The 12,653-nt window shown below is 46.6% G+C and overlaps 2 protein-coding genes across 2 annotated transcripts; one reads left to right on the top strand and one right to left on the bottom strand.

Annotated features, from left to right (window-relative positions):
- The first annotated feature begins 2,226 nt into the window (after nucleotides 1-2,226).
- Nucleotides 2,227-7,374, top strand: LOC124679225 (ABC transporter G family member 28-like). The gene is made up of 14 exons (XM_047215020.1): nucleotides 2,227-2,516; nucleotides 2,647-2,723; nucleotides 3,022-3,303; nucleotides 3,724-3,787; nucleotides 3,875-4,021; nucleotides 4,182-4,216; nucleotides 4,300-4,373; nucleotides 4,470-5,314; nucleotides 5,389-5,685; nucleotides 5,775-6,254; nucleotides 6,356-6,504; nucleotides 6,597-6,886; nucleotides 7,005-7,126; nucleotides 7,218-7,374. Exons 1-14 carry the CDS (start codon nucleotides 2,227-2,229, stop codon nucleotides 7,372-7,374), a joined length of 3,309 nt encoding a protein of 1,102 aa, XP_047070976.1.
- Nucleotides 7,375-7,796: 422 nt separating this feature from the next.
- On the bottom strand, nucleotides 7,797-9,162 carry LOC124677586 (DNL-type zinc finger protein-like). Its single transcript, XM_047213564.1, has 2 exons — nucleotides 9,081-9,162; nucleotides 7,797-8,554 (listed from the first exon to the last, which is right to left on the bottom strand). The coding sequence occupies exons 1-2, from the start codon at nucleotides 9,160-9,162 to the stop codon at nucleotides 8,064-8,066; spliced, it is 573 nt and encodes a 190-aa protein (XP_047069520.1). The 3' UTR covers nucleotides 7,797-8,063.
- Nucleotides 9,163-12,653: the final 3,491 nt, after the last annotated feature.

The following is a 12,653-nucleotide window of genomic DNA, read 5'->3' as shown; positions in this document are numbered from 1 at the left end:
ACCCCCTAACACTGCTTACACGATTAGCATAAATTCAAGTTTAATAGCATTTTACACACAAAAGGCTACGGGCGCGGCGTGCGCCGCGCCACCGCCTCCTAGTTAATAATGTATGTCACTAACTTCTGACTTTGTCAAAGTGTTTTCTTGGTCTCCTTTGCTTCGTTTTTCAATGGGATCGATGTAACACCTTCTTTGAAACAATAAATTCACATATGTTGGATGTAACACCTTCTTTGAAACAATAAATTCACATATGTTGGATGTAACACCTTCTTTGAAACAATAAATTCACATATGTTGGTTTGTGTTCTATTTCATCTGATACATAATAAGTGTCATGGTTCAAACTAAAACCACAATACTTATTATTTGTTTAAACTAAAATTAGAACATTTATTATGTATAAGATGGAGTACATTTATTTAATTTTTTAAGGGAAAAATATTATAAAAATGGTGGGCTACACCTTGGACCTTGACTTGAGCTACCCTAAGGGCATCTCCAGCGGCGCGACGCATTTCGGATGTTGAAATTGTCCGCGGGCATCCGTTTGCGTCGCGTGGCGGATGCCAAAATGACCGCGAGGGGCAAAATGTCCATTTGCGTCAGGGGCCACCCCCAGCGGTCCGACGCATTTTGGGCATGAAACTGTTTGTTCTGCTCCTTCCTTTTATTTTTGTTGATTGAGCAAGTTTAAACGCGAAAAAGTAGTACTGAACGATGTCATGTTGCTCCAATCGAATAGATTAACGGATACTTCGAACGAATAGGTTCAAACAAGAACAAATTTAAAAACATATAAACTAAAACTAATTTTTGGCCTTCTTGTTAGAAGGCCCTGCCTCGTCGTCCTCATTCCTGCACCTCTTGCTTGTCACCTCCTCGTCGGAAGAGGAACTGGAGGACGACGCGTCCGTGGAGGAGTTGGAGTCGGACTCACTGTCGTCGTTGAACGGACGACGACGACGACGCGCCGCCCGCGCCAGCGACCTTGCCCTTGCGCTGGTCTCCTTCCTTGCCGCCGCCTCGTCGTCCGCCACCTCCTGCGCCTCCAGCAGGTCGAACCTGGCGTGGAGTCCTCCTCTGCCCCTCCTCCTCCTCCTCCTCCTCCTCGTCGTCGTCGCTGCCAGCGGTGCCTCCGTCCACCTCCTAGCCATCGCTGGCATTGCCGGCTCCGTCCTCCTCCTCCTCACTTGGAGTGGAGGTTGGGTCACTTGGCGTGGAGCCCGGGACGCTTGGCGTGGCGTCTGTTTCCCACCAATGCATCCATCCCGGCGGCTTGCCCTCGCTCTCGGAGTCGGATGGCAGGGTGTAGTCGCTCATGGCTCGCCGGTGTTGGAGAAGAAGAAGAAGCGTAAGAAGGAGGCGGTTGGACGTGAATTACAATGGACGCATGGTTATATTCTGCGGGAATTAATGTATGCGCGTATAACGAAGAGGCCGGCGGTTGCTCTTCGGCTGCGGTTCGGCGCTCCATGCGGCGGTTGGCAGGTTGATCGCCGCGGTTGCCACTCCGGCGGTTGCCATTCGCGCGCTTGCTGTGGTCTAATTCGACGCTGATAGGACCAGGGTCGCTGCCAGGCGGGCCCGTGGGAAGCGAGAGGACGCTTGGCGCGACCGCGCATCCGCGGAGACGCAAACGTGCCACATATTTGCGTCGCGTTTGCGTCGCTGCGAACGCCCCGGACACGATCCGTCGCTGCGAACGCCCCGGACACGATCCGTCGCCCCGCTGGAGGTGGTGCCAGATGCATTTTCGATCCACGCGGACGCAAAAGGTCGTTCAGCGTCTGTTTGTGTCACGCCGCTGGAGATGCCCTAATTCAATTGCTTGAGTGAAGGCTCAGTAGACAAATCGGTGGGCCCAAACTCCCCGTAGAGATTGGGCCTTCCAGGCATCTTCGCTCCGCAAGCGTTCACCAGTCACTGACAACTGGGCCTCCCACCCTCCAACAGGCCACGTGGCCACTGCACTATCCCCACCGTCCGATGAATCCCGCCTCGTGGACCGTAGACCCGCCCCATTCCCGACCATCCTTTCTCCCTCCATGGCGCGAGCGCGACCACCCCGCCTCCTATTTCTGCTCTCCACCACCACCGCCCCGCGAGCTCCCCTCCCCATCATGGCATCCCGCCCAATGCCTACCTCCACCATCACCACCAACCCCTAATTTTTCCCACCCTAGTTCGACCAGCATTCTCCGCTCGTCCGCCCGGAGTTCCATGGCCCGTGTGGCGGCGCGCCAGCTCGCCGCCGCGCTGCTCCTCCTACTCACCGTCGCCACTGCCATCGACTTCCCCGCTTTCCCGCGGCATTCCCTCGAGGAGGACATCCCGGAGGACGACTACGGCGGGGACGGCGTCGGGGGCGGCGCGGCGGCCGGCGGGGGCGGGACCAAGGGCCTCGCCGGCAACCCCGTCGTCGCCGAGATCGTCAACAAGCGCCTCAAGGCCCTCACCGCCACCTTCGCCATGGCCATCCGCGGCGAGCTCGGATACTGCATCAAGGACACGTACGTAGTTACTTAATCAACGTCCTGATCGATCTCACGCATCACCGCGCGCCCGCGCGCGGACGGGTTCTGGATTCTGACGCCGGGACTCGTCGTGGTTTCCGATTTTGTTGTTGGTTCCTGCCTGCAGGGACTCGGAGTGGGACCAGGCCTTCAATTTCACCAAGGACACGTCCTTCCTCAACACCTGCATGAAGCAGACCAATGGTACGTACACACATTTACATGCATGATGCAGCTCCTCGTCTTTGTACCCTACATTTATGCAATGATGATAGTAGGATGTTGCTAGCTAATGTCGGTGATGGTCTCTGTCCACAATGTTTTTCATCTACACTAGCATTTGATTTTAGAGCATTCATATCAGGGCCTGATTCATATATGGTTATCATTCCTTTGCAAATGCTATTTCAAACCTGCACTGGAAAATCCGGACGATGGATCTGTCGTCGCTGCTCACCGTGCAATGGAAATGACCTGGGCTTCTGCTGCCGCGCGCATGCAGGTGACCTGCACCAGCGCGTGTGCACGGCCGCGGAGATGCTTTTCTATTTCAACAGTCTCATGGACAGCGGGGAGGAGACGAGGGGAGAGAAGAGCTACATCAGGCCCAACAAGAACTGCAACCTCACCTCCTGGAGCGACGGCTGCGAGCCTGGCTGGGCCTGCAGCGCCGGGGAGCAGAAGGTTGACCTCAAGGACTCAAAGGAGATACCCTACAGAGCAGATGACTGCCAGGCTTGCTGCGCCGGATTCTTCTGCCCACATGCTCTCACCTGCATGATACGTAAGCTTCACCACCATGGAACATTAGTCTTGTAAAAAAATCATCATCATTATTTCCTAAACTTTTAATTATCAGAATGAAGGCTAAATTCAGTGTTTCAGGATTTAGGTGTTGTTGCTTATGTTTTCATGGATCCTGCTTGTATCGATCTGTTCTGATGCATTCCATTGTTAGTTACTACTACTATGTTTACGTGCTATGTTGGCTTACAATGAAAATGCCTGATAAATTAATACTCTACAACAGTTTACAATGCTTAGGTGCAAACAACAGACTTTCCATTGCTACAAAGAAATTTGTGTGCTACAACAGTTTGACCAATCCACCGAATTACCAGAGGCACTTATCGTATGTTTAACAACTTCTCAAGAGAAATCAATTTTTCTTTTCCTGATTTCTCTTGTGTGCTGTCACCTGCAGCTTGCCCTCTTGGAGCATACTGTCCGGAGTCCACCTTGAACAAAACTACAGGCATCTGTGACCCGTAAGTCGTCTACTCGTCTGTCCTTAAAATTCTTAATTTCAGACGAGCATACTATGTTCATCCCTTAACGCTGAAGATGCATTCCAGATACAACTACCAACCACCCGCTGGGAGCCCCAATCACACTTGTGGCAGTGCTGATAATTGGGCAGATGTGATCAGCACTGATGATGTGTTCTGCCCAGCTGGATACTACTGCCCCAGCACGACCAAGAAACTCCCTTGTAGTAGTGGGTAATCCTATCTATCTGATGTTTCAAATTGTTCCTTCCATCCGAATGATTGATTGATGATAATTCCCCGCCAGTGATATTTACTGGGCACGTTCTTACGTTGATTTCTTTAGTACTGTTATTCTATCAAGATGCTGATAGTATCAGGTGTTCTTTTGCAGGTTTTACTGCAGGAAGGGATCAACAGCACCAACCAGTAAGCTCAACTTCTCTTTGCAAAGTTGGAATCCAGTCTTCTTGATTTGTCCGCATCCTGACGCCGCCACTTCTTTGCTGCAGGATGCTACAAGAAGAGCGCTTGTCCACCGAACTCTGCTAATCAGGACATCACAATTTTTGGTGTATTGTTAGTGGTAATGCACTAGCAAATCGATAGCATGACATCCCTTGGAAGTTGCAGCTATTGAGGTCGAACTAACACTAGTCTTATTTTTTCCACGGTTCTGCAGGTTGCCTCCTGTTTAGTCCTTTTGATCATCTACAATTTCTCTGGCCAACTTCTGACCAACCGTGAGAAGAAGCAAGCAAAATCTCGAGAGGCTGCTGCAAGGTATGCGAAAGATACTGCACAGGCTCGGGAAAGGTGGAAATCTGCTAGAGATGTCGCCAAGAAGGCTAGCAGTGGCCTGCAGTCGCAATTGTCTCGCACCTTCTCACGCAAACAGAAGCCTGGACAGACAGGGGGGATGTCGTCGAAAGGTCTACCTTCAGTCGGAGCAGATGGGGGTGGAAGGAAGAACAACTTCGCCGACATGAATGAAGATGCACCGGAGCCAGATTTTCATCTGGAAACGGGAGACAAAGGCAAAAAACCAAAAGGCAAACAAATGCACAGCCGGAGCCAGATTTTCAAGTATGCATATGGTCAAATTGAGAAGGAAAAGGCCCTGCAACAGGAGTTACAGGAGAACGATAACAACTTGACCTTCTCTGGCGTGATAAACATGGCGAAAGAGCATGATGAAACTTCGAGAATGGTCATTGAGATCGCGTTCAAGGATCTATCTCTGACATTGAAGGGCAGTAAGAAGAAACTTTTGAGGTCCGTGACCGGAAAGCTCATGCCTGGCCGTGTAGCCGCTTTCATGGGCCCGTCTGGTGCTGGTAAGACCACATTTCTAAACGCTATCGCCGGCAAGGCAACTGGTTGTGACACATCAGGCTTGGTGCTCATCAATGGTAAAGTAGAACCCATTCGTGCGTACAAGAGGATTATTGGCTTTGTTCCCCAAGATGACATTGTCCATGGCAACCTAACTGTTGAAGAAAATCTCTGGTTCAACGCAAGATGCAGGTACTTTCCCTAGAGTTAGCCATCTATCTTTTCAGCCTGTACCAGTGGACTTACGATATGTTGTTGAATGTCAGGCTTTCAGGAGACATGTCAAAAGCTGATAAGGTCCTCGTCGTGGAGAGGGTCATTGAGTCTTTGGGGCTGCAGGCAGTTAGAGATTCTCTGGTCGGGGATGTGGAGACACGTGGCATCTCCGGTGGTCAGCGCAAGAGAGTCAACGTCGGTCTAGAAATGGTCATGGAACCATCGGTGTTGATCTTGGATGAGCCAACTTCTGGTTTGGATAGCGCATCCTCCTTGCTTCTTCTCCGCGCCCTTCGCCGGGAAGCTCTTGAAGGCGTCAACATCTCCATGGTTGTTCATCAGCCTAGGTTCACTTTCAAACTCAAATACAGAACAATATGTGTTTGGCTCATTGCTTACATTTCTCCCTGACTAAACACCTCCTTTGTCCTCTCAGCTATACGCTGTACAGAATGTTTGATGACTTGATACTTCTCGCAAAAGGGGGCATGACTGTATACCATGGGCCAGTGAAGAAGGTGGAAGAATACTTCTCAGGGCTGGGCATTGTTGTGCCAGACCGCGTGAACCCACCCGACTACTATATCGACATATTGGAGGGCATCGTGAAGCCAAACATGAGTGCGGGCGTAACCGTGAAAGACCTGCCACTCAGATGGATGCTGCACAATGGCTACGATGTTCCACGGGACATGCTACAGAGTTCCTCCACGTCTGAATCTTCGTCCGGAGGAAGTGCAGGACCTTCCTCCCCCAGTGCTAGCGCAGGCCCATCCTTCGCAACAGAACTGTGGGCCAATGTCAAGGATGTGATCATGCGGAAGAAGGATGAGTTTGATTATAACAAGTCAACCGAAGATTTGTCGAACCGCTGCACTCCCGGCATCCTTAGGCAGTACAGGTACTTTCTGGGAAGGTAAGGTCTCTCACATCTCTGCATCAAAGATAATATTTCCTAAGGAAATCTTCTCTAGTTCTTCTCAAGAACAACACTGTTTTATCTCTTTTCTTCATCAGGGTTGGCAAGCAAAGGCTCCGGGAGGCAAGGATTCTCGGTGTTGATTACTTGATACTCTGCCTTGCTGGGATATGCCTAGGGACGCTGGCCAAAGTTAGCGACGAGACATTTGGGGCGCTTGGGTACACTTACACTGTCATTGCTGTCTGTAAGTCTGACTTGCCTTCTCTGATCTTGATGCTGCATGTCTATGTCTCAACGTTTACTTATGTTAAGCTGCCTCTGTCACGTGTGATGCAGCTCTGCTTTGCAAAATCGGAGCCTTGAGGTCGTTTGCACTGGACAAGATATACTACTGGAGGGAGAGAGCCTCGGGGATGAGCTCGCTGGCTTATTTCCTGGCCAAGGACACCATCGACCACTTCAACACCATCGTCAAGCCCATCGTCTACCTCTCCATGTTCTATTTCTTCAACAACCCCAGGTCATCCATATGGGAGAACTACGTCGTCCTCGTCGCACTTACGTACTGCGTAACAGGCATTGGATACACCTTTGCCATCTTCTTCCAGCCTGGCTCCGCACAGCTGGTATTCATAAATGTTTATGTTTCTCAATTCCATCACTGTGACCATCAAATTAAGAGAAGCTCTTGGCACAACCTTATAGATCGCTTATCATTTCTGGTGACACATGCTTTCTTTGCAGTGGTCTGCACTCCTCCCAGTCGTTCTGACCCTGATAGCAACTCAGCAGAAGAACACTATCATTGCTGATCTTTGCTACACAAAGTGGGCTCTGGAGGCGTTCGTGATCGCCAACGCTCACAAGTACATCTCCCCATCAAATTCTTTCCTGACATACGCAAACTCGTAAGTAAATTTGTCTCTGTATCAAGCACCTGATTGTTCCTGGTTGCAGCTACTCCGGGGTGTGGCTGATAACACGATGCGGTTCGCTACAAAAGAGCGGCTACGACATCAGCAACAGAAGTCTCTGTTTATGGGTGCTCATGGCCAATGGGGTGATCTTCCGCTGCATAGCCTTCTTCTGCATGGTAGTCTTCCAGAAGCACTAAGGCACCCCCCTCTGTTGATAGATACTGCTGATCCATTACTGATTCTTTCTCTGCGTAACAGAAAATGTACAATTAGAACTTTCTGTGTTCACAGCATGAGGTGTAGATAAGAACAGATTTTGTTTTACCTTTTTGTTGTTGACATGTAAGAACAGGTTGTTGTTGAGTAGCAGGCAGCTGGTCAGGAATGCCCTAATTTTATGTAGAGGCGTTATCGATTTCAGGTTAGCTGATAGCACATGATAGAGGAACAGTTCACTTGTTGCATTCAGTGTAAATTTTGAATAGCAACTGTCAAATTATGTGTGTCTGTTCATTGTCAGGTTTGTAAAATCAGTACAGTTTTCATAACTGTCAAATTATGTGTGTCTGTTCATTGTCAGGTTTGTAAAATTCCAAATGCAACTGGCAACTAGCCATACTTGTAGTTAACAGTACAGTTTTCATAACAAAAATTTCAGAAGGCAGCATTACATTATCTTGTTTTGTCAGGAACATGATCAAACAAGGATGATAATACACAATCTGCTACAGAATGTGAGTAGTGCACTACAAGCAATTCAGTATTGCAGCCTTAAGCAAGAACTTAACAACTTGTATTCTATTTGAGAGGACATGAAACCAAGCCAAAAACTCTCGCTAACCATTTTATAGCAGCTAGACCATAAGACAACATATTACAAAGAAACCTAATTTTCCCCAGAGGTTTCCTTGGAGTTGACCTGAGTCCCAGCCAAGTCCTCCAGAGTGAAGTTGAGAGTATCCGTCGCGCCTTTCTTCACCTCCTCCCCTTTGTCCGCCAGGAAGTCCTCGATGCTCCCGGGCTCACCGAACCAACCGAGCCTGTCTGCCATCAGGTGGAGGTTGTTGCAGCCACCGCAGCGGGCGACCACCACCCCGTTCTCGTATGACTCCCGGCTGGCCATCTTCATGGACCTGGTGTTGCAGACCTTGCACGTGAAGATCATTGCCAGGTCGTGTCTCGGCGAGATCTTCAGGCTCGAGGCGTCCCTGACTTTGAAGCTCGACTCTGCGGCTGCAGGGACCGAAGCTGGCGGTGGCGGCGGGGTTTTGGAATTCTCTGCGTCATGGCGACGCTCGTGTGACGCATTGTTGCCCGCTTCGATGATTGTTTGGAGGGACCTTAACCCTGCTGTTGCCGGAGAAGGAAACAATAGTCCTGCAGCAACAAGAGTAATCTTAACTATTCAGGGTCACTCCCATAAGATGGACTGCGGTTGGTGCTAATTCATTTTAATTGCAAATGCACAAATAACTGAGAAACATATGATGAAAATTTTCAGTAATTTGACAATCTAGCAGGAACTATTAACTCCCCACAAAGGAACTTGTTTTTAATTAGTCAGGGTTACTCCCAAAAGATGGGATTGAGGAACGGCCGTAGATATACACTACCAGCCTCCATTCGCATGCCACACCTTGGAAGTCTAGACTGCTGGCACGGTCCTAACACTGCAGGCAGGGATTTTCTGAACTCAGATGGAACCAGAAGGTCGCGGAGCCGCTCGCGCGCACAGAAGATGAGCAACGGCGTAATAGATTCCGATTACAGCCACCTGGATAACGGAAGAAGGAGCCATGGAACCGGTTTTGACCCATGAATCACGCCGAGCTCCGCAAGGGAGATTTGGTGCTAAGATTTACACGGGGACGAAAAAGAGATGAGTAAGAAGTTTGGGGATCACCTCGGGACGAGGGGGCGGGCTGTTGAGAGAGGAAGCCGGCGACACGGCGGCGCAGCAGCGGGAGCATCCGGGCGGCGGCCATGGCGGCGGCGGAGGGGGGGGGAACAGAGACAGCGGCCGCGTGTGCTTTGTTTATGTCCGTGTCTGATTTTCTTTTGAGCAAAATGTCCGTGTCTTCTTGGAGGAGAAGAAGAAGGTTACGGCCGTGTATTCTTAAGCTGGGCCGTGCACTGTATATGGGCCTCAACTACCAGGAAATGTTGTAATATACACAAACATCCACGAGACTGCATATATGGAACATGGGGGCATGTGAACCCACTTTTTAAAAAGTTCCGTTTGTGATGTTAAAACATGTTTTAAAAATCGAAACACAAAATGATTTCCCAGATGATCTCAAATATGTGCCTTGGACATGAGTTTCGTGACGAAAAAACCTTTTATTTTGTCTCGGCAAAAAAGTGAAATTTTGCAGGGCTATATAGCAGTATATATGTGACGTATTTTGTCTTTTTTAGATTCTGAAATAAAAAAAAGTGGTTTCTCCGCGAAAACTTTCTACGCACACATGGAACATGCGTACGTACCCGGTTATTTTTATTTCAGAATTTTTTAACATTTGGAAAATGCATTTCCAACCTGGGTTCACATGCACCCAGGTTCAAACCGGACTTTTCTAACATCCACATATAATAATACGGAGTATATTTTAGGATATGTCTAATGAAACTAATCTAGTACGATAGTCCATGTAGCCTACAATTTTTGAAATCTCAAGGTACATCACGTTGGCAGTTTGGAGACAACCTTAGGAGACAAAGTTTAGTCCCGCATTGTTAATTTTTTTTTATCAGACCCAAATTGCTAGTTGGGAGAGAGTTGAAGTGGTTTATAAAGGCTGCTCTTCTAGTCCCTCCAAGTGAGTGAAAAGAGAAGGAGCCCTCGTGCACTTCTCCTCCTCCGCCGCCCGCCACGCACGTGTGGCGCGTGACTCGAGTTCGAGTTCGAAACACCTTTTGTGGAATCCTAATTTTTTTTGCTTGGTGCACCAACTGAGTTGGGTACGTGTTGACCATGCGTGTGCATCCTCGCCGCGTGTTCCTAACTTCCTATGCGTGGCAATGCGGTCGGTCGACTCTCCTTCCAGGCTATACCAGGAGACAGAACAAATCTGAAAAAATCTCTCTCATCTGTTATTTTCTGGCGCCGTTGCCGGGGAGGTAAGGTAAAAGGTATTCACATCCTCCGACTACTAAGCTATTTCCTAGCACTGTTGCCGGTGTGTGAGTGCTCGAAGCTATCTCCTTTAGATTCTGCAATTTTATCTTTTTGTCTCTTGTTTTTTATTTTCACTAGTTAGGCATAATGGAAAACAACAAAAAATTTAGTGAGCTTTTTAATCTTTTTCCTGAGTTAGAATTGTTTGATGCGAAAATTAAAAAACCTATGGAACCTTATTTGCATGCTAGTAGCAATGTTATTAGTACGAATGCAATTATCGCTAATGCTATGGAAAAGTCTAAGCTTGGGGAAGCTAGTTTTTATGATCTTTGTAGCTTCCCAGTTTTAGGGGAGAAAATTTGCTCTGATAATACTTTATCTCTCATATGCGATAACTCTAATGATTCTTGTGATATTTTAAATCCACCTACTGAAAATATTCCTTTCAAGATACCTATGAAAATTATTGAACGTGTTATAGATAACCGCTATGAAGGGGATGGAACTGTCCGTCCCGAAGATCATTTACTGTTTTTACATGAATTATGCGGGTTATTCAAGTGTGCGGGTATTTCTATGGATGAAGTTAGGAAGAAATTATTCTCTATGTCGCTATCTGGTAAAGCGGCGCATTGGTATAAACTGCTGAAGGATGGGCATTCTCTTGATTGGAAGGATATTGTGCCTCTCTTTTATTCCAAATTTTATCCTCCTCATGAAGTGCATATTGATAGGAATTACATTTATAACTTTTATCCTCGTGATGGAGAGAGTATTTCCCAAGCGTGGGGGAGATTGAAGTCACTAATGCTCAAATGTCCCATTCATGAGCTCCCCGTAATGTTATTACTAATAATTTTTATGCAAGGCTTTCGAGACACCACAAGGACTATCTAGATGCCTGTTTGGAGGGATCTTTCACAAGCAAGAAGGATGAAGCTAGATGGGATCTTCTTGAAAGAATTCAAAGCAATACTGAAGATTGGGAGAATGACAAAGGTAAGGAATCAGGTATAAACTACGAGTATGATTGCATTAAGTCTTTCGCTCAAACTGCTGATTTTCAAGAGCTTAGTGCTAAATATGGTCTTGATCCTCAAATTATGGTCGATTGCTATATAGCCTTTGCTTCCCATATTAATGTTCCTAAAGAAAATTGGTACATGTATCATGAACCTTTTAAAGACACTTGCATGGAAAATAAAATTGTTGTTAATGATTGCAATGAACATGTTCAAACTTACGAAAATGTTATTTCCTATAAGCATGTTAATTTTTGTGGAGTTCATAGACCTTGTGAAAAGAATGAAATTGAAGAAGAATATTGTATCTATCATAGAAATGAAAAAACTAGAAAGTGGTCTAGGACTCTAGATGATCTTGGTAAAAAAGTTTGTGCCCTCTATCCTTTTATCTGTGAACTTTGTCATAGAGTGGGTCATTTTAATTTTCAATGCTCCTCCAATAATAATTCGAACCTTATGAGTGCTGCAAATTTGTATTGTGATGATGAAATCACTCCTAATCAGCATGATGAACTTACTTTATTTTTGGGGTGTGAAGAGTTATTGAGAAAAACTTCTTTGGTGGATATGAGTGCTCTTGATATTAATGGTGTCCTGCACGGGTGTCTTTCTTATTGCATTGATAATTGCCACACAAATACTTACATACAAAATATTTTAGAAAGATGACACTTTGCCAAAATATGATAGGACCGCTGTGTGTTTCAAACTTATTAATGAAAAGGAGGAATCCTCCCAAGTTTCTTCTATTGTTTCTCGAACTAAATCAGGTTATGTGGAAAAGCCTTCCTTCAAGCCTCTTCCTCCTAAAGAAGGGAACGAGGAGAAGGAAAAGAAGAAGAAGGGAACGAAGAAGAGGAAGAAGAGGGGGAATAAGAAGAAAGAGGTAATGGCATATCCCCGCGTGTATGAGATAACAATAGGTAACCGTAAGTATGTTGCTCCTAATGATTATTATGATAATGAATCTGAGTACAATGATCTTCCTATGCCCTTTAACCATATCAGTGATCATGATTTGGAAGAGCACACTATCTTTGATATTGGAAATCTCTTTGTTACCGATTATGAAAGTAATGATGTTAGCACTATTCATGTTCCCTTAAATGATGATATTGAAAGCTCTAAGCTTGGGGATGTTATGCTTGAAGATCCTATATTTGAGACCTTTACTTTTAGTAAAAATGATGATATTATATATTCTGGTTTAGATAATCGCTATAGAGATGGATATGACACATGTTACAATTATCCTTATGAAACTTGTCATAGTTATGATGGGATTGCCAAAAACCATTCCCTTAGTATGCAACTTGTTTACCATGTT

The sequence above is a fragment of the Lolium rigidum genome, chromosome 7 (genome assembly GCF_022539505.1).
Source record: "Lolium rigidum isolate FL_2022 chromosome 7, APGP_CSIRO_Lrig_0.1, whole genome shotgun sequence".
Taxonomy (NCBI): domain Eukaryota; kingdom Viridiplantae; phylum Streptophyta; class Magnoliopsida; order Poales; family Poaceae; genus Lolium; species Lolium rigidum.
The sequence above is the reverse complement of the archived record's forward strand: the minus strand, read 5'-3'. Positions and strand labels throughout refer to the sequence as shown.